Source organism: Bubalus bubalis, chromosome 5, assembly GCF_019923935.1.
Source record: "Bubalus bubalis isolate 160015118507 breed Murrah chromosome 5, NDDB_SH_1, whole genome shotgun sequence".
In the NCBI taxonomy this organism is placed as follows: Eukaryota; Metazoa; Chordata; class Mammalia; order Artiodactyla; family Bovidae; genus Bubalus; species Bubalus bubalis.
In genome coordinates, this window is record NC_059161.1 from 51,526,411 (window position 1) to 51,548,767 (window position 22,357).

A 22,357-nucleotide genomic window follows, 5' to 3' on the forward strand; every position below is an offset into this window, starting at 1 on the left:
CGGAGAAACACAGGAATATGAGGCAGCATGAGGAAGAGGAGAAAAAGAGAAAGAGAAAACAGTCTAAAAAAAGAAGCCAGACATGCGACAAGCTGGGACCTGGCACCTGAGACCCTTTGCTGCAGCGCTTGCACCTGGACAAACCCTCTTTGAGCAACAAAATACAAAGAAACTCGTCGTCGTGAAGTCACTCAGTCGTATCTGACTCTTTGTGACCCCATGGACTGTAGCCCACCGGGCTCCTCCATCCATGGAACTATGAGGGATCAAAAATAACTGCATGCACGTGCATGAGCAGTAGGGGCAAATTATGGACAAGAAGATACAAAAAGACCAAAAGAACCAACTGTCACTTCTGAAGCGCCTGGAGCAAAAGCAGGGTGTCATGCATGTCCCCTGCACACAGCACCACCTAAGGCACCCCTCCAGCCAGACCCCTGGACCTGCCCCTACCTTCATCCCATATAAGGAATCAGTTCACCTTTCTGTTCAGGGAGCGACCAAGGGAACCTGTTACTTGTTCTCACTCCCCTCTACTGCAACAGGGGCCCCCAATAAAACCTTGCCTGACTTCTCATCTGGCTTCCTATCAGTCTCTACTGATTAAGGAGGCCAAGAACCCTGGTTGGTAACAGAGGGACTGCCTGAAATATAAAAAGGGAGAGGCTGCATGCTGGGGATTGGGAGATGGAAGGGGTCTGCAGTCTGCATTCACAGTGACCAGCCACTGTGGCCAGTGGGCAGCCCCAGAGGGTGTGTGGGCTTTGGTTCAGGAGTGCGGAGCATTCCCCCCTCCCTGGGGCGGTCACTCTCCGTGAGACACCGCCAAGAAGCTCTCTCCTCTTCTCTCCGAATCTCAGCCAAGGTCGCTGTTCTGCTCACCTTCTGCCCCTCACTCTTCTTCTGCCTCCAGCCCATCTTTGCCTCAAGATGAGTTCTGGATGGCTCCAAGGAGGGACAGCTACAGGACAGGTTTGACTGTGACAACCTAAAGATGTTGAAGTGACCCATCCTGGCCCCTGTCTAAGCCATGGGGTTCACCTTTTATGTGGACAGGAGTCACATATATAAAACCTAATGCTTTGGGAAAGACTCAGGCAGGGAATGGCAAACAGATTTTTATCTTGTAGACATCTTGGACCCATTAGTAGTGACTGCCTGAAGCCGTGTATTGAAAACGGGTAAGACTATTCAGCAGAAAGTGTCAAGATAGATTAGCAATGTCTGCCAAGGGTATGGCAGCTGAAAAAGGCTCCTGTACAATTACCAGGTATTTATTGACCCACACCAATACAGGCTATTGTTAACTTACTGATTATTTTTATTAATATAAACAGAGCAGCAGCCTTGCAAGTTCCTGTTTTTAACTGCTACTTTGATTTAGAGTTCTCTGATTTCCCCCTTAGGAGGTTTTTCTTGATGGTATGTTTCTTTTGTTGTTATTGTTTTAATTAATTAATAAATTCTTTATAGTAGGTCCTTGTTGGTAATCTATTTTAAATCTAGTAATATGTACACGTCAATTCCAAACTCCCAATCTATCCTTCCCCATGGTACATTTCTTGGTGACACTCACGTAATGCTAGGTAAAAAAAATTACCCTGTGTTGTTACAATTGGAAAGCCTCCTTCATTTTTACAGGAAGAGGCTGGAGTGACACGAGAAACAACAGCCCCTTATCCAGCTATCTACGAGGGCAGACATTGTGCTAGGACAGTCCATTGTGACAATTCTTTTCAATGTAGTGTTCCTGAGACACGCACACGCCACTGTTGCTTGGGGTGATCTCAGCCCACAGCACCATCTCAACCGTGGCAATTATTGATCCTTTGCAGGTGGGTTTACTTTCTGGAAAAAGGGGCAAAGGCACCCGTTGCTGATATGGGTGAGCGAGTCTGGTGCCTAGGTAGGATAAGTGGGTAGCAGTGAGGTGTGGTGGGTTTTCTGGTGCAGCCCTCAAGTCCATTCCCCAAACAGTGTTCTAAAAAGTCTGACACAAAGACAGCACTCCTGAAACCAAGGAGGTGACCCACCGTGAAGGTGTGGGCTGGGAGGGAGGGGGCAGGAAGGGAGGGGCGGTGGGTTCCAGCACTTGAATAGCCTGCAGCTCAGCTACAGCCCCCACACCAGCCATGAGAGAGGGGTTGGTGCGGAGTCAACAGCTAGGGTGGTGGAAGGTGAGGAAGCAATAGGTTCCCATCTGCCCTTCTCGGGTCTCTGTGTCCTCCTCTAGGAGGTGATGTAGGGGAGTTCTTGAAGCTATCTCTAAGATCCAGACCCTGTGGGGTCTGGTATCAAGCGTGACCTGAAAAGAGAATACCAGAAAGCTTTAGGCATCAGGCTAGGCGTCAACACATTTATTGCGACACAGCTTTGTGCCGCTATAACAGAAAGTCTCCTCACTAACATGCCCCAGTGCCTGGCCCAACACCTGTGTGATGAGGAGATGACTCAGTAAGAGGGGTCCGGGGCTTATACTGGGCAGAGACAGGGCAGCCTCCCCAGGCTTTCCATCAGCCACTGAGGAAGCCTCTGAGAGCAGAGGGCCCCTTCCAGGTTCCGGCTGGGAACAGGCCTCTCAGAGAAGTACCAAACTCCCTCTGGGAAATGGTCAGACTTGGCTTCTCCAGATTCACAGGATGACTGGCAGCACGTCTGTCTTATCAGCGATGCTCTGCCCACTCCCCACAAATGGAAGTGGTCCGTGGACCTTTCCCGGGGCGGGGCTCCCCTGCAGGGGCTGGATGCACCTGCCTTGGTCTCTGCCTGCTCTGTGGGCTCTCCGACCCCCTTGCTGACGGGCAGCCCCTGCCCTGGGAGCAGCTGTCCCAGGAGGGACTGGACATCGTCCAACTGTTCCTCAGCTCCCCCCAGTGTTCCCTCCCCATTCTCTGGCCACCCCTGTCTCCTGGCTCTAATTCTGAGATGCCCTGGCAGTCCAGCACCCCGGCGGGGAAAGGAGCTGCTTCCACCAGCCTGTCTAACCAACCCACTGGCCCCGCTGGGCTCGCTCAGGCTCAGGGACCTGCCTTTTCTCTGGCCTGGTGGTTTGATTGGTCACTGACCCTAACCTTGCTGGGCCCTGGTATCTGAGTGAGCCTTGGGTCTTGGATGCTCACAGGATTCTGAACTCAGACTGAGTCAACTAGGAATCATTCTAGATCATTCTAGAGCCCCCTGACCCTTGGGCTTCCCCTCTTGCCCCCGCTCTTCTTCCCTGACACAGCTCACCTCTGGCACAGGCACTCCACCTGCAAATGGTCTTGTCAGGTGTGGGGTGTGGTGAGAAGGGCAAAGAGCCTGTGAGGACGTGCTCCGTGTGAGTGAGGAGCTTCGGCCTAATGAGGTAGACAGAACGTGTGACAATACAGGGACCTGCACGGGGGCACGGGGTGACGAGCACGGCTGCTTAAAATAGGTGTCTGTCTTAAGATCTCTCCGGGTTATTTTTAAAATGTTAATCAAGTCTTCTTCGGCAGTTTTGTGTCGGGATCAAGTTTGTGTTAAGTGACTGGTGAAGGTCCGCTGAATACAAATCAGGAAGAGGAAGGCTTTAGCACCAAGGAACAAAGAACTTACTTTAAAATAAGTTGAAATTATGTGGCTCTGGCTGCTAAATAAAAAGCAGTTACAGGGTTTCCTGAGCACAAGGATGCCCAGTGGGCTTTCCCTTCTTTCTGGAAATGGCACGATGGAGGCACAAGGGACTGAGCTCACATGGGTGACACCCTTGCTGCCCCGGTGTTATCAACTGGGCTGTTTCCCTGACAAACGTGATGCCTGGTGTGTCTGAGCTAAACAGGTGCTCTCTCCCTTTCTTATTCATGCCTCTGGCTCAGGTCTCTGACTGGTGCTCTCGTGATACCCTGCAGGCCCCAGGGCTGGGCATGCGGGGAGAGTCCCCCAGGCCAGGTGGCCACGGACACCAGTGAGCCCCTGGGGGAGGAACAGGCCCAGCCGTGCAGATCTCCCGCGAAGCCCCCTTCTGACCCCCAACAGGATCACAAACAAACCCCCAGCCCATCCTGGCCCCCACCCCTCCTCCAGCCCTGCTCCCCGCATCCCGGCCCAGCCCCAGCCCCACAGCTACTCACTGGCAAGGATAACCATGTCCATGCCCCAGAAGATGCTCATGATCCAGCCCACCATGACGATGGCCGTAAGGATCTGGATGAGGGCCGCGGCGATGTTCAGCCAGAAGACACAGCACACGTGCCTGTCCGGGAGGTCCGTGCGGGCGCCACACAGCACGGTGAAGGCCGAGACGAACGTCCCTGTGAGAGGCCGGAGGGGACAGCATTTGGAGGGGACAGCCTTTGGAGGGCGCTGGGAGACGCAGCGGCACGTGTGCCCATCATGAGCTGGGGCCCAACGGCTCGCCCTCCAGGAGCTCCGAGAGGAACAACTCAGGTCCAGCACTTTGCTGCTCAGACCACTGGCGCCCACGCTAGACATGCCAATGTTCCAGCCTGGAGGAGCGGCCAAGGACCCAGCACAGTCCTGAGGCCTCAGGGGAACACGGATGTCACCTAACAATCCATGCCTGCCATTAAGGAACCACAATGCAGCCACTTGAAAGGAGAACAGGCAGCAGGTGGAAAGGATACCAACCTCGTGTGGCAAAGCTCCTTAGCGCCTAAGAGTTCAGAGGTAGGAGCTGGAGTCGTTGAGGGGACAGGGAAGCCACCCAGAGGGTAAATTCAGGAAAAGACCCCCAGCACACACACTGACCACGGTGCCTGCAGCGGGGAGAAGCTCAGGCCAGGTGCATCTCCCAGAACCCTTCCTTCAAGGGGCTCTCCCAGACCCCCCAGACCTGTAGGAGGAGGGACAGAGAGCCCGAGATTTTCTGAGCAGCCACAAGGCACAAAGCAACGTGGTGGGTGTGTGTGTGGTCCTTACTTCATCCCAAACTTCCCAGAGCCCTGCAGGTATTAATAATATCACTAAATTTTTATTGACACTTTTCTCAAGCCAGGCTCTTTTCCACATGGGCTCTGAGCCCCATAACAACCCTGCAAGCTAGTTGGTGTTCCTCCTATCTGTGTAAGTTCCCTATGGCTGCTGTAAGAAGTTACTGCAAACTTAGTGACTTAAAGCAAGACAATTAAATTTAGTGACTTAAAGCAACACAGTGCTGGAGGTCAGAAGTCTGAAATGGGTCCTCGGGGCTGGCTCCTTTCTGAAGGCTCTGGGGGACAATGGTTTCCTTGCCTTTTCCAGTTTCTCAAGGTTGCCTGCATTCCTTGGCTCATGGCCCCTTCCTTCATCATCAAAGCCAGGAGCTGTACATCTTCTCTCCTCTCAGACCTCAGCTTCCATCCTTACATCCTCTCCCTCTGACTATGATCCCCCTGTCTCCCTCTTGTAGGGACCCTTCTGATTATCCTGGGCCCACTGGATAATCCAGGGTAAGCCCCATATTTTTAAGATCCTTGAATTAGTCACATCTGAAAAGTCCTTCCTTTTTATGTAAGGTAGCATCTTTGCAGGTTCTGGGATCAGGATATGGACATCTCTGGGGGTGGGCATCATTCTATCATACTATCTTACATATTGCATTAACCTGGTGTTTCTGATGCTTTGGTATCTGGAGACTTGCTGACTCTGTAGAGATCCCCCTCCCAGGGCTAGCGAATTCCTAGGGATAGCAAATGACTTTCTTATGCAAGACAAACAATCAAGAATGCATACCCAGACTGCTCTTTTATAGACTCTCACCCTCTGGGTCACTCTCTTCTGCCCTAATCACTCAGAGCCAGGCACCAGACAGCTCAGGCAGTCCCTACACCCTGGGGAGCACTAGCCCATCCTAAGCCTGCTTGACCTGTCTTGACATTCCTTCCCATGGAAATCACAGCAAAGTCTCCTGCCCATGTCTCCCCCTAACTTCCTCTGCCTCCTAATGGACCCTGGTCCTTCCACATGTGCACCTCCAAAGCGTGGTATGCCCTCTCCTCTTAGGAACTGTGAGTAACAAACTATCTTTTCAATGGCTGTCATTTCCTGATCTGTTGGCCTCACCATAGCTCACTATTAATAATAACAAAACCTACATTTTAAAGTGCACACATACACTCAGAGTCAAGAATTAAGTATCTCAGAGAGACCCAGCACAGCCAAAAATAAATAAATTAATTAATTTTAAAAAGAGGATTAAGTATCTTGTCCAAGTTCTCACACATGGGTAGGCATTGACCCCACCACTGTCTGATGAGAAAGACAAACTTGGAGAAAAGAGAACTGAAAAATGATGGGGACATGAATTCAGGGCTTAGTAGCAGACATGGAAGGAAATAGGACATAGGGACCATTAGAATGTATATGTCACCATCCATTGCCTCTGCTTATGTATCATGCTGTGAGGCATGAGATAAACACTAGATGACACCATTTAAAAAAACACAGCGAAAGCGGAAGGATGGTAGAAGATGAACAGGAGCATGTGGGGGAAATACTAAGTAAAATTAACACAGGTGCCACTTATCGCATCCCTATAGTGCATTACAACACACTACCACCCTCTCCAGGGTCCATCCCCATGGAAAAGAAATGCAAAAAAGCAAAATGGCTGTCTGGGGAGGCCTTACAAATAGCTGTGAAAAGAAGAGAAGCGAAAACCAAAGGAGAAAAGGAAAGATATAAACATCTGAATGCAGAGTTCCAAAGAATAGCAAGAAGAGATAAGAAAGCCTTCTTCAGCGATCAATGCAAAGAAATAGAGGAAAACAACAGAATGGGAAAGACTAGAGAGCTCTTCAAGAAAATCAGAGGTACCACAGGAACATTTCATGCAAAGATGGGCTCAATAAAGGACATAAATGGTATGGACCTAACAGAAGCAGAAGATATTAAGAAGAGATGGCAAGAATACACAGAAGAACTGTACAAAAAAGATCTTCACGACCCAGATAATCACGATGGTGTGATCACTGACCTAGAGCCAGACATCCTGGAATGTGAAGTTAAGTGGGCCTTAGAAAGCATCACTATGAACAAAGCTAGTGGAGGTGATGGAATTCCAGTTGAGCTGTTCCAAATCCTGAAAGATGATGCTGTGAAAGTGCTGCACTCAATAAGCCAGCAAATTTGGAAAACTCAGCAGTAGCCACAGGACTGGAAAAGGTCAGTTTTCATTCCAATCCCAAAGAAAGGCAATGCCAAAGAATGCTCAAACTACCGCACAATTGCACTCATCTCACACGCTAGTAAAGTAATGCTCAAAATTCTCCAAGCCAAGCTTCAGCAATATGTGAACCGTGAACTTCCTGATGTTCAAGCTGGTTTTAGAAAAGGCAGAGGAACCAGAGATCAAATTGCCAACATCTGCTGGATCATGAAAAAAGCAAGAGAGTTCCAGGAAAACATCTATTTCTGCTTTATTGACTATGCCAAAGCCTTTGACTGTGTGGATCACAATAAACTGTGGAAAATTCTGAAAGAGATGGGAATACCAGACCACCTGATCTGCCTCTTGAGAAATCTGTATGCAGGTCAGGAAGCAACAGTTAGAACTGGACATGGAACAACAGACTGGTTCCAAATAGGAAAAGGAGTACGTCAAGGCTGTATATTGTCACCCTGCTTATTTAACTTATATGCAGAGTACATCATGAGAAACGCTGGACTGGAAGAAGCACAAGCTGGAATCAAGATGGCCGGGAGAAATATCAATAACCTCAGATATGCAGATGACACCACCCTTATGGCAGAAAGTGAAGAGGAACTAAAAAGCCTCTTGATGAAGGTGAAAGTGGAGAGTGAAAAAGTTGGCTTAAAGCTCAACATTCAGAAAATGAAGATCATGGCATCCGGTCCCACCACTTCATGGGAAATAGATGGGGAAACAGTGGAAACAGTGTCAGACTTTATTTTTCTGGGCTCCAAAATCACTGCAGATGGTGACTGCAGCCATGAAATTAAAAGACGTTTACTCCTTGGAAGGAAAGTTATGACCAACCTAGATAGCATATTCAAAAGCAGAGACATTACTTTGCCAACAAATGTCCGTCTAGTCAAGGCTATGGTTTTTCCTGTGGTCATGTATGGATGTGAGAGTTGGACTGTGAAGAAGGCTGAGTGCCGAAGAATTGATGCTTTTGAACTGTGGTGTTGGAGAAGCCTCTTGAGAGTCCCTTGGACTGCAAGGAGATCCAGCCAGTCCATTCTGAAGGAGATCAGCCCTGGGATTTCTTTGTAAGGAATGATGCTAAAGCTGAAACTCCAATACTTTGGCCACCTCATGCGAAGAGTTGACTCATTGGAAAAGACTCTGATCCTGGGAGGGATTGGGGGCAGGAGGAGAAGGGGACGACAGAGGATGAGATGGCTGGATGGCATCACTGACTCAATGGACATGAGTCTCTGTGAACTCCGGGAGTTGGTAATGGACAGGGAGGCCTGGCGTGCTGCGATTCATGGGGTCGCAAAGAGTCAGACACGACTGAGCGACTGATCTGATCTAATCTGATCTGACCACACTCTCCTACTCACACTGCCTCTAATTCTTATGACAGTTCATGATGGTTATTATTATCCCCACTTTACAGATGGGGAGACCAAAGATCAAAGAGGCTAAATGACTTGTCCACAGACTAGTGCCCAGATTTAAACCCAGATTTGTCCAGAGCGGAAACCTGAGCTCTTTTCAGTCTAGGGTGTTCCAGCCTTACATTAAAAATTAAGGAAAACAGTATGGCCCTTCCTCAATAAAATTAAAAATAGAGTTGCCATATAATCCAGGAATTCTACTTCTGGGTATATACCCAAAAGAATTGAAAGTAAGGTCTCAAAGAGATATTAGTATGCCTATGTTCATTGCAGTATTATTCACAATAGCTGAAACATGGAGGCAACCCAAGTGTCTATAGATAGATGAATGGACAAGCAAAATAGGATCTGTACATATCATGGAATAGTATACATCCTTAAAAAGGGAGGAAATTCTGACACGTGCTACAACACAGATGAGCCCTGATGACATTACGTTAAGTGAAATAAGCCAGTTACAAAAAACCAAATGTATTATTTCACTTATATGAGTTACCTAGAGTAGTCAGAATCATAGGAATAGGAAATAGGATGCTGGTTGCCAAGGTCTGGGGGGAGGAGGTTATGAGGAGCTATTGTTTAATGTGTACAGAGTCTCAGTATTGTAAGATGAAAGAGTTCTGGAGACAGATGGTGGTGATGGGTGCACAGCAATTTGAATGTGCTTCATGCCCATGAATTGTGCACTTAAGAATGGATAAGACAACAAATTTCACATTCTGTGTAGTTTACTACAATAAAAAGAATTGGAGGGAAAAAGGAAAGAAACTTCATCCTTAATGATTTTCAAAATATTCTTGACCCTCTCCACATTCCCCCACCCCTGCCCGGGCCAATGTCCTTCACGGACGCAGATGGTGCCCTGACTCTGGCCAACAGTGTCCTGACTCAGTGGGATCTGGCTGAGGTTCTGTGACCCCCCTGTCTCTTTGTAGCTGTGGCCTCTCCATGGTCATCCTGCCTAGGAAATGGGAACAAGTTCTTACTAGACTGAACCATAAGAAATCGCCATCTTGGTAGGTCAGAGTAGCTGAATAGCAGCAATTTCATACGGCTCAGCCTAACATGTAGCTGATATGAAAAATTTGAGCATAAGGAAACCCCTGAACTCAGAGATTCTTAGTTAACTAATCCATCCTCTGCCCAAAAATAGCATATCACCAGAATTAGCAAACTGATGAGAGGCCAGTGAGCCTCTTCATGCATCTAGTTGCTTGCCAGGGAGGCAGGGAGGCCTAGCCAGCCTGCTGCTCTGGGGACAGGATACATCAGCAAAGAGGAAGGCTTATCTGCTGGGGAAGCTGGGCTGACAACATGTGTGTGGTGTGGGAGGGGCTTTCGGGCACTATTCTTTTACCCACATTGACAGACTAAGACGTGTATAAAAATAAAAGCACATTAGTCACATACCAACCAGTACAATATGTACATATATTACCTGCAGTTGCATCAATCTGGATAAACTACAAATTAGTTGTTAATTTGGATAAATAATTTCATTTACTAGGAAACAGTGGTGATAGTCCCTTTAGCCACTTGTTTCTGTTCAGTCACTCAGTCATGTCCAACACTCTGTGACCCCCATGGGCTGCCAGCGCACCAGGCTGCCCTGTCCTTCACCATCTCCTGGAGTTTGCTCAGACTCACGTCCACCGAGTCAGTGATGTCATCCCTTTTGCCATATGAGGTAATATATGCCACAGAAGGGCTTCCCAGGTGGCACTAGAGGTAAAGAATCCACCTGCCAGTGTAGGAGACAAGAGATGTGGGTTGGATCCCTGGGCTGGGAAGATCCCCCGGAAGAGGGCTTGACAACCCACTGCAATATTCTTGCCTGGAGAATCCCATGGACAGAGGAGCCTGGTGGGTTACAGTCCATAGTGTTGCAAAGTTGGACACAACTGAAGTGACTTGGCACACATGGCTGCACATGCTATCAAAGGTAAGCATCAAGTGAATGGATTTATAATATACAAACATCATTTTAATCTACTCAACAGGAAATTTAAAAAATTATTTTAGCACTGCTGCTGCTGCTGCTGCTAAGTCACTTCAGTCGTGTCTGACTCTGTGTGACCCCATGGATAGCAGCTCCGCTGTCCCTGGGATTCTCCAGGCAAGAACACTGGAGTGGGTTGCCATTTCCTTCTCCAGTTGCATATGAAGAGGTATTATTTTAAATGAGTCTTACTTGCTAAAGAAAGAGCCCCTACTCCCAACAGCAACCAGTTAGTCCTACCAGTCTAACCAGTTATTCCATGAGCACCAACCCCGAGCCAGTGCCAGGCCCTGGAACAGAGAGTGCAGGCTGGTGCTGGAGGCTTGGCTAGGTCCCTTGCAGGGAGCTCATGCTCTGGTGGGGATACTGGGTTCCAGAAAGAACAGTGATGAATCAAGTTTGGTTTATCAGGAAAGACTTCACAGAAGAAAACGTGATGAGGGGAAAGGTATAGAAAGCCAGTGGGACATAGTCAAGGGGAGGGGGTGAAGAATATCCCCAAGACAACCTAGAATGTCTGTCCAGAAGCCCAAAGGATGGCAGGGAACTTTGAGGGTGCTGCGTGTGAGGCAGGGATGAAAAACGGGGCTGGAGGTGGGCAGCTGTCAGACTGGAGGGGGCCCTGAGAGCCTTGCTATGGGGCCTGGCTTCCTCTTCCAGGCAACCAGGCAGCCCCTGGGAAGGCTGGTTTCAGTAGGGAATCACAGGTCAGGGTTGTGACCCCCAAGGGGAGGATGGGGCAGAAGGGATAAGGCAGAGTCTGGGAGGTGAGATGAGATGAGGCAGGCAAGGAAGCATGGTAGTGGCTGCAGGGGGGAGAAGGACCCTCAGGAGGAGGGGCGGGGTGTCCTGGGGATTGAGGGGCCTGATCATTTCAGAGAAGAGAGAAGGGGACACAGTTCGCTGTGGGTATCTGGTTTCCCACACTATGTGGTGAATGTGGAGCCAAAAACCAGGTGGGGAACCCAGGGAGGGCGGTACCCATGGGTTGAGCAGAGCCGAGCTAGAGACAGGCTCAGGAGGGTCGCCTGCAGGTAGTGAAGTCATCAAAGTGAATAAGGTCACCCAGGAGGGGGTGGAATTCAAGGAAAGACCCAGGGGACATCAAGGCCACAAAGGGGACAGAGGGGGGCCAATCAGAGAGAGGTGAGAGTGTGTGTCCCAGACACAGAGGAGTCTCAGGGAAGAGGAGCTGCTGGACAGGGTCACCTGCTGCAGAGATGGAGTGGGGACAGGCAGGCCCGGGTTGAATTAAGTCACCAGTGGCCTCAGGGAGAGTCTGAGAAGCTGAGAGGCTGACAGCAGGGAGCAGGATATCAGAGTTTCAGGGAGAGAAAGAGGTGAGGATTCGAGCACATGGGAGAGGACCCCTCTCTCCTTGGGAGAAACTCAAGCTTGTCTGGCTGGTGAGGAGAAGCCGGCAGGGAGGGACAGGATGAGGATATAACCAGACCAGAGAAGCGGGTAGCAAGGTTCTCGAGAAGGTGAGGGGTAGGGAGATCTACTGCAGATTTTCCAAACTGGTTCGCACATTAGAATTCTCCAACTGAAGTTTATTTATTTCCAAACTGGGAAATTTATTTCCAAATTGGGAAAGGAGTATGTCAAGACTGTATATTGTCACCCTGCTTATTTAACTTCAATGCAGAGTACATCATGCGAAATGCTGGGCTGGATGAAGCACAAGCTGGAATCAGGATTACGGGGAGAAATATCAATAACATCAGATATGCAGATGACACCACCCTTATGGCAGAAAGCAAAGAAAAATTAAAGAGCCTCTGGATGAAAGTGAAAGAGGAGAGTGAAAAAGTTGGCTTAAAACTCAACATTCAAAAACTAAGATCATGGCATCCAGTCCCATCACTTCATGGGAAATAGATGGGGAAACAATGGAAAGAGTGACAGATTTTATTTTGGGGGGCTCCAAAACCACTGCAGATGTTGATGCAGCCATGAAATTAAAAGACGCTTACTCCTGGGAAGAAAAGCTATGACCAACCTAGACAGCATATTAACAAGCAGAGACATTACTTTGTCAACAAAGGTCCATCTAGTCAAAGCTATGGTTTTTCCAGTAGTCATGTATGGATATGAGAGTTGGACTGTGAAGAAAGCTGAGCGCCGAAGAATTGATGCTTTTGAACTGTGGTGTTGGAGAAGACACTTGAATCAGTCCTGACTATTCATTGGAAGGACTGATGCTGAAGCTGAAACTCCAATACTTTGCTAACATGATGCGAAGAACTGACTCATTGGAAAAGACCTTGATGCCAGGAAAGAGTGAAGGCAAGAGGAGAAGGGGGCAACAGAGGATGAAATAGTTGGATGGCATCATTGATTCTAGGGTCATGAGTTTGAGCAAGCTCTGGGAGTTGGTGTTGAACAGGGAAGCCTGGCGTGCTGCAGTCCATGGGGTCACAAAGGTTTGGACACAACTGAGCAACTGAACTGACCTGAACTGAGGTTTATACTAATGCAGGTTGCAGGGTACCTGCAGGCCACCAGAGGCACAGGGATGGGTCCAAGGACTGCTTGTTTGAAAACAGAAAAGAAACATTCCCCCAACTGATTCTAACACACAATCAGGCTTGAGAATCCTTCTCTGATAGGTGGAGAGATTGACCTCCCAGATAGAGAACCAGAAAACCACACAACCTTGTAGGAAATTAGCCCACAATTCTTGCCTTTTACTCTGTCCCATAGCATCCCCCACAAGACTTAGAGCTGAGTCAGGGAAGCTGTCCTCCACAGGAGAGGCAGGGGCCTGGCCACAATGTTTCTGGCAGGGCCCAAGGTCCAATCAGGGCTTCCGTGGTGGCTCAATGGTAAAGAACCCACGTGTAATGCAGGTTCGATCCATGGGTTGGGAAGATTTCCAGGAGAAGGAAATAACAACCCGCTCTAGTATTCTTGCCTGGAGAATCCCACAGAACAGAGGAGCCTGGCTGGCTATAGTCCATGAGGTCACAAAGAGTTAGACATGATTGACTGATTAAACAGCAACAAGGTCCAGCCAAACACTAACTGGCACAAAAGAAAATGATGGTAATGAACTGAACTGTCAACTACCATAATCAGTGTGCTGAAAGACACCTGGGACCTAGGTGCAGACATATGCATTCTGTGTCCCTATGACCCCAAGGGAGAGAGATGGGTGGGGGAAGCCTGAGGAGGACCCTGCCCCCACCCCACAGAGGCTTACAGCAAAGACGCCAGAGGGCTTTGTAGTCACAGCCCCCTCTGGCCACCAGGGCTCTGCTGAGGTCACTGGCTTCCCCAAGGAGCTAGAGCTGAGGCTCCAGGAGCGGGCAGTGGGAGGGGAAGGACTCTTTCACTTCCATCCTGGATGTCCCAAAGGGTCCTGGGGAGGTGGTGGGGACAGGAGGAGGAGAAGCAGGGCAACGCCAGCTGGCAGCCTCCCATCAGGACAGAGCCTGAGGGCTGAAATCATCCTTCCCGAGCCCCTTCAGGCTCAGGTTTTCTCTTGACTCACAAGGGAGTAGTGGAAGGTTCTGAGCTTAAGGCAGGGGAGGGGAGGGATGGGGAGGGTCACAACAGGAAGAAGGGTAGAGCTTTCCTCTGAAGCAGCTGCTCCAGAGAAAATGCACTCCCCTGAGACGAAGGCCAGGCAGTCCAGTTGGATTCCAGGCATCACTTGCAGCTGGCTCTGTGGTCATTAAGATGTGCCGCTCGTCAGTGGCTGAGACTCACACCTGGATGCCCTCCATCACTCCTACAGGAGTGTGAGTCTCAAGAAGGAAATGTAAGGGAAGCCTTGGTCTGGACTTCACAGCCTAATGAAAGGACAAGCCACACCTTATAGAACACATCCCACTGCTAACTGTGTCCAAGTCAGAGCCAGAGTGAGATAAATGGGAGATCACGTTCAGGGTCAAACTCAGTTCTATAAGATTCCATTTCTCAAACCTGATGGGGGGTGGCATAAGAAGCAATGGAAATTGTACTGAAAAATACATCTTCCTGGATCAAACAACACTGAGATTCTAATTCAGCCAGTCTGGTCATCAAGTTTTCATCATTATGCAATCATTTCAGCTGGAAACTGGACAAAAGCCCTAGGAAGACAGAATCAAGATAGTTTCAAAGTAGGGCTTCCCTGGTGGCTCAGTGATAAAGAATCCACCTGCCAATGCAGGAGATGAGGGTTTGATCCCTAGATCAGGAAATGGCAACCCACTTTAGTATTCTTATCTGGGAAATTCCTGGACAGATTGAATTCCAAAGAAGATATACAGATGGCCAACAGGCACATGGAAAGATGCTCAACATCACTAACCATCAGGGAAATGCAAATCAAAACCACAATGAGATATCACCTCAAACCTGTCAGAATGGCTATCATCAAAAACAAAAACAAAAACAAAAAAAAAACAAGTGCTGGTGAGGATGTGGAGAAAAGGAAACGCTCATGAACTCTTTGTGAGAATGCAAATTGGTGCAGCCACTGTGAAAGACAGTATGGAAGATCCTCAAAAAATTAAAAATAGAACTACCATATGATCTAGCATTTCCACTTATGAGTATTTATCTGAAGAAAATGAAAACACTAATTAGAAAAGATATAGTCTATGTTCATTGCAGCATTATTTACAATAGCCAAGGTAAAGAAGCAACCTAGGTGTCCACCAATAGATGAATGGATAAGGAATGGATAAATTGAATACTACTCAGCTATAAAAAGAGAATGAAATCTTGCCATTTGTATCAAAATGAATAAACCTAGAAGGTATTAATGCTAAGTAAAATAAGTCAGAGAAAGCCAAATACTGAGTGATTTCACTTATATGTAGAATATAAAAAAACAAAACAAATGAACAAACATAACAAAACAGAGACAGAGTCAAAAATACAGAGAACAAACTGGTGGTTGCCAGAGCGGGAGAAGAGAAATAAGTGAGGGACATCAAGAGGTACAAACTTCCAGTTGCAAAATAAGTGAGTCATTGGTATGAAATGTACATTGTAGGTAATACAACCAGTAATTATATAATATCTTTATATGGCAACAGATGGTAACTAGACTTATCATGATCATTTTGAAATGTAAGAAATATCAAATCACTATGCTGTGTAACAGGAACTAACATAGTGTTATAGGTCAATTATACTTCAAAAACAAACACATTCACAGAAAAAGAGATGGGATTTGTGGTTACCAGAGACAGGATGGGAGAAGGTGGAACTGCATGAAGGTAGTCAAAAGGTACCAAATTCCAGTCAGTTATAAGTAGTAGGGATGCAATGTACAATGTGATAAATATAATTAACCCTGCTCTATGCTTATTTAACTTATATGCAGAGTACATCATGAGAAATGATGGGCTGGAAGAAACACAAGCTGGAATCAAGATTGCTGGGAGAAATATCAATAACCTCAGATATGCAGATGACACCACCCTTATGGCAGAAAGTGAAGAGGAACTCAAAAGCCTCTTGATGAAAGTGAAAGAGGAGAATGAAAAAGTTGGCTTAAAGCTCAACATTCAGAAAACAAAGATCATGGCATCTGGTCCCATCACTTCATGGGAAATAGATGGGGAAACAGTGGAAACAGTGTCAGACTTTATTTTGGGGGCTCCAAAATCACTGCAGATGGTGACTGCAGCCATGAAATTAAAAGACGCTTACTCCTTGGAAGAAAGGTTATGACCAACCTAGATAGCATATTGAAAAGCAGAGACATTACTTTGCCAACAAAGGTCCATCTAGTCAAGGCTATGGTTTTTCCGGTAGTCATGTATGGATGTGAGAGTTGGACTATAAAGAAAGCTGAGCGCCGAAGACTTGATGCTTTTGAACTGTGGTGTTGGAGAAGACTTTTGCGAGTCCCTTGGACTGCAAGGAGATCCAACCAGTCCATTCTGAAGGAGATCAGCCCTAGGATTTCTTTGGAAGGAACAATGCTAAAGCTGAAACTCCAGTACTTTGGCCACCTCATGTGAAGAGTTGACTCATTGGAAAAACTCTGATGTTGGGAGGGATTGGGGGCAGGAGGAGAAGGGGACGACAGAGGATGAGATGGCTGGATAGCATCACCGACTTGATGGACTCGAGTTTGAGTGAACTCCAGGAGATGGTGATGGACAGGGAGGCCTGACATGCTGCAATTCATGGGGTCACAAAGAGTCGGACACAACTGAGCCGCTGAACTGAACTGAACTGAACTGATGTTATATATGGGGCTTCCCATGTGGCTCAGTGGTAAAAAATCCACCTGCCAATGCAGGAGATGCAGGAGAAGCAGATTTCATCTCCAGGTCAGGAAGATCCCCTAGAGAAGGAAATGGCAACCCACTCCAGTATTCTTGCCTGGAAAATCCCATGGGCAGAGGAGCCTGGTGGGCTACAGTCCATGGGGTTGCAGAGTTGGACACAACGTAGCGACTAAACAACAACAACATGTTGTATATGAAAGTTGTTGAGAGAATAAATCCTAAGTGTTCTCATCACAAAGGAAATTTTTTTTCTATTTCTTTGTTTCTTTATGAGAGGATGGATGTTCATTTCATGATGTGTGTAAGTCAAATCATTATACAATACTGTATGTCAGTTATATCTCAATACAACAGAAATAAAAATACATTAAAAAAAATCTGCCAGTGTCTTTGCCCCATCCATCCTGGACTTGTGGCAAAAGGCTTTATGAATTGTTCTCACCATTCCAGACAGCACAAAGAACCCTAATGAGGTGGTAGCCGTTCATCAGAAGGTGGCTTATAGGGTGGAAGCTCATCATTTCAGTGCAGTAACGGGGTGGGGGGGGGGGTGCTCCTGTTGTCAGCAGCTCTGAGCAGACATTCTATCCATCTCTGACCAATTAGAGATGGGAAAGTGAGTTTATTACAACTTAAACCTTTCTGAGCATCAATTTCAAGAAAGAAAAATAATGAAGGGTGGACAGGTGAGCTTTCTGTCCCCTAAGTAAAGAGAAGGTGTAAGGTGCCCAGGACCACTTTGCCCTCAGCCCCAACTGCTACCCCACACCCGGTGCCCCTCTCCTCTCCCCTCTCCCTAGTCAGAAAGGACTAGGACACCCACTCTGTATTCCTCCCTGAGCCTCAGGCAAACTCTGAGGAGTCACTGAGGGATTCAAGGATTGAGGAGCTCCGGGAAAGGCAGCCAGGAAGAAGCCTTTGGTGGATAAAGGGATTTACAAGTGAGACCTCCGCAGGTAACAGTCCTGGTTCGAGACTACAGCCACTATGGGGCCTTAGATTTTCCAATGGAAACAGCTCCATGGTTTCAAGGAAGGAGAACAGGAAGACCCCATGGCTACCACTAATAAATCTGTCGTCCTTCCTTTGAGGACAGAGAAAACAAGACCAGCTCCCTCCTCTGTCCCTCTTACTGCGGCCACTGTGACATCAGGCTGATGGGGGTGAGGGGGCAGGTTGACTGCAAATGGTAATTTAATGGCACCAGGCACTGCATCAGCCTCCCTGTGCTTGTTAGCAACTCTCCTCTGCCCTCAGCTCCAAGACACACTCCCAGCCCTGGACAAGCTGCATGACTGAACCGGACCCCTTGGACTCTTGGGGGCCCCAGGCTTTCCCTAAGATCTTCAGCCTGAGCAGAAATATGCTGCTGCTGCTGCTGCTGCTGCTAAGTCACTTCAGTCGTGTCTGACTCTGTGTGACCCCATAGACGGCAGCTCACCAGGCTCCCCCGTCCCTGGGATTCTCCAGGCAAGAACACTGGAGTGGGTTGCCATTTCCTTCTCCAGTGCATGAAAGTGAAAAGTGAAAGTGAAGTCACTCAGTCGTGTCCGACTCTTAGCAACTCCATGGACTGCAACCCACCAGGCTCCTCCGTCCATGGGATTTTCCAGGCAAGAGTACTGGAGTGGGGTGCCATTGCCTTCTCCGAACAGAAATATAACCACATGCAATTTCTCAGTTCCTCAGTTTTGAGCCCTGTCACAACAGATTCTGCCTTAAATGGCAGAGAATAAACCGAAGAAGTGGGGATGGGACCAGGAAGGCGGCTGTGTACTGACCAGGGCAAGGAGCCCAGGCTGGCACGGAGGCCCCGGGGGACTGAGCTTCATCCCTCCTGCCTTCCAGCAGGTCCGGCGTTCAGGGTGGTCAGTCAGGTGGACAGACGGGCAAGGGCAGCAGCAGTGACATTTGCTGGAGGAGACAACACCGCTTCCATCTCTTCAGAATTTGCAACCTGACGAGATGCAATTTCCATGGATGGGTAGACACTGAGATTAAAAACAGAGAGGGGCTCTGCCCAAGGTCAGAGCTGCGCGGGAGCCCTTCTGAGATCACTGCAGTGAGAACCCGCAATGAGGTGAAACCCGAGGCGCTGCTCTGGGGACACTGCTGCAGCAACAGACTCGGGAACTAGAGCCCAGCATCCGCCCCTGAACCCAGTGGGCATCTCACCCACATGGGCAAGGCCTCTGGGCTCGCGGCTGACCCTCATTCGATCACCCAAATGACAAGTAACATCTTTGTAGCGGCTGCCATCTGCTTGCATCGAGATTGTTGAATTGGAGTCACTCTCTCTTCGCTGAGTCAAGTGAGAGGACGAGGCTGCCCTGAGCCTGTGGCACCCAAGTGAGTGGGAGGCCAGGTGTGCTAGCACCCGAGGGCGCTCATTGCTGGGATGCTGGGGGAGCTGACCCAGGTGCCCCGAGCGGTGGCCCCCCAGACAGGGCAGAAGGGAGGGCACCTCAGCCTGGCACCCTGCCTGAAGCCCTCGGCAGCAGAGGCCTTGGGGACCCCTGACCTGTGCACCGCAGGTGGTGGCGGAACACCCCCCATCAGAACACCCAGGCCTGGAGGCACGCATTTCTGGGTGCAAAGTCGCCCCTTCCTTAAAATCACACCGATTCATCTCATGCACTCATTGCCTCCACGTATTCAGGCAGCATTTATGAAGCACCTGCTGGGTGCCAAGAACTGGGCTGAAACACGTGCACCAAACAAACAGGAGTGTCCCAGCCCTGAAGAATCTCACAAGGTGGCGAGAGACAGAAGTCATGAACAATCCGTGAGGTCAGTCCTGGGGGATAGGGCAGAGGGAGGGCACCCCACATTATAAAAGGGACTCTGAAGCCAGAATGGCTGCAACCCCCACCCCCGCCCCCCGCAGAAGCCATGAGATCCTGACAAGTGACTGAACCTCTTTAGGCTTCAGTTTCCCCATCTGTGAAGCTAAGGTAATGATAGTAGACTGCCTCACAGGGACGTGAGGACTGAATTCGTGCATGTAAAGTACACGGAACACAGGGAGCCCTCATGGGAACAAGGGGAGAACCTTCACCCCAAGCAGGGAGACCCAGAGAATCTTGCCCAGGAGGTGATGCCAGAGCAGAATCCTGATGAACAGAGTTATTCTTGAACATGAATGAAGCTGAAAATCTCAATGAATCCTGCTCTCCTAGTGGCTTGTAGCCAATGGTACTATTCTTCATTCCACCTTAAAACACGGTTTATTATAACTTCTGAGTTCTCTATGTCAGCCCCATAGAGACGGAGGCTCTGTATGCATCCATGTCATAGTACTATGCGGCCAGTAAAATTACAATTACGATGAGTCTGCAGCAAGCCAGACAAGCGCTTTAAGTGAAACTACAAAAACAGTATGTATACTGTACAGCGGACTATTTAAAAATATTTACATCTGTGGACAAGGATTGGAGTGTATTAAGCAGATGGGAATTGTTTTGCTGTGGCAGAATTGTGCTTAGTTGCTCAGTTGTGTCTGACTCTTTGAGACCCCATGGACTGTAGCCCACTAGGCTCCTCTGTCCATGGGGATTTTCCAGGCAAGACTACTGGAGTGGGTTGCCATGTCCTCCTCCAGGGGATCTTCCCAACCCAGAGATCGAACCCAGGTCTTCCACATTGCAGGTGGATTCTTTACCATCTGGGCCACCAAGAAAGCCCATGGAAGAATTTGAGGTAACTTTTTCTCTATTTTCAAAAACAAATTCTCTTGGAACTTCCTTGGTGGCTCAGTGAATAAGAAGCCATCTGCCAATGCAGGGGACCCAGGTTGGATTCCTGGTACGGGAAGATTCCACAACTGCTGAGCCCATGTGCTATCGCTACTGAAGCCCGCATGCCTAGAGTCTGTGCTCTGAAACAAGAGAAGTCACTGCAATGAGAAGTCGGAGCACTTCAATGAAGAGTAGCCTCTGGTTGCTGCAACTAGAGAAGAGCCCACACACAGCAATGAAAATCTAGCACAGCCAAAATAAATAAATAAAAACAAATCCTTTTTTCAGTTAGAAAAAGTTTCAGGCACCTGTTAAGATCCGACTCTGTGGCCCACCAAACAGCATCTTACTGAAACGGAGCAGGACTCTATGGTCCTTGCAACCCCTCCATATCATCTACCTGCCTTTTGCCTGAGGAACACTTAAATCAAAAGAATAAGTTTAACCAGAGAAGTGAGAAATACGGAACAAAGAAAACAGTCAAGGGAGACTAAATAATAATAATAATGTAGTCATTAAGCCAGTCAAGGGCCTTCAGTTCTCAAGGGCTAGAGCTAATATTCTGAGCCATATCCTGTGAGCTGTCTTACAGATACTAAAACACCAGGAGAAGTTAACTACATGATGACCAAACCGTAATCATGACATAAGCTGCCACAATTCTGAGAACTGGCCTCAGAGAAATGGGAACAAATGGGCCCTAGAACTGAAGATTAACTGTATCTAAAATAATCAAGATGACACTGGTCAGACCACTGATGATCAACTTGAAGATGATGGTCAGAGATGACTGTATTGTTTCTGCATGTAGTCTCCCCCCCTCACTTCTGTCTATAAAAGCTCTTGCCCCGCTGGTTGCTGTGGCAGGTGGTGGGAGGGCAGTGTGCAGGGAGAATCGGCCTTCGGGCAGATGTCCACCATCCTCTACCCCCAACTCAGTTGCCGGCATCTGAAGTAAAGTGAACTTTCCTTTCCACCAACCTGGCCTGTTTATTGGCTTTTGAACAGCAAGCATCCAGACCTCACATATTCCCTTCGGTAACATGATTGGTGACAGAGAAAATCACATTGCAGTCAATCAAACCAGAGGACAGATGACACGCAGACACCTAACACAGAAAAGAAATGATGCTGTGTGACCACACCTGGGCTGCAACAAAAGCCCCTGAACATCCAGGAACATCTCTGGAATGCAGCCCCCAGTCCTAGAGCATCTTTCCCAGTGAAGCTGGCAAAGCCGGGCTCTTAGATGGGAGGGTCGGGCTCACTTGTTGGAGGTGGGAGGAGAAGGAGGAAGCTGAGGGTTCCTGTTTGGAAGCCAGGAAAGGACTCTAATCCCAAGAGACCTGGAGAAGCCATGGTGGCTTCAGCAGTCACGCGATAGTAACAGTGGAAAAGGAGGTGGCTGGGCTGAGCTGGTGCCCCAGCCTCCCAGAGGGCCAGGGAGGAGGAAGGAGGGCAGCAGGAGGCCTGTTTGGGGTTGGTGCTCAGGTGCTCCCTGTCTGGCTGGGGCCTCCCCATAGGCCCAGCAGTCAGACACACCTGCTCCTTCCTGGAGCCGGGCCTTGTGGAGTGGCCCCAGTGTGTGCTTCGTGCCAGGGACAGCTTCCTGCTGGAGCTCCTGGGGCTGGGCTCAGGTTGGCTCTCTCCACGCAGGGCTGATGTTGCAGCTCATGTCATGGAAGCACGCCACACCTGCAGAGAGAAGGTGTCCACTGCGGTTCTTCCTTTCGGAAGTAAGCAACTCAATAGGCTCAAATGACAAAGGGAGTCATTGGCTCACATAAATTGGAAAAGTTCAGAAACACAGTGTGGGCAGTAGTTAGAAAAAG

General features: G+C 48.6%; 1 protein-coding gene across 4 annotated transcripts in view; it reads right to left on the reverse strand.

The window, feature by feature from the left end:
- STUM (stum, mechanosensory transduction mediator homolog) overlaps positions 1-22,357 on the reverse strand; it is a 66,858-nt gene that overhangs the window by 8,171 nt on the left and 36,330 nt on the right. For 2 of the 4 annotated variants that reach the window (XM_006046081.4, XM_006046082.4), the window contains exon 2: positions 4,095-4,274. In XM_006046081.4, coding sequence (XP_006046143.1) covers positions 4,095-4,274 — 180 coding nt within the window. Of the gene's footprint in view, positions 1-3; positions 2,306-3,231; positions 3,339-4,094; positions 4,275-22,357 lie in introns of those variants that run through there. The other 2 variants (XM_006046080.4, XM_006046083.3) reach the window with 2 other exon arrangements.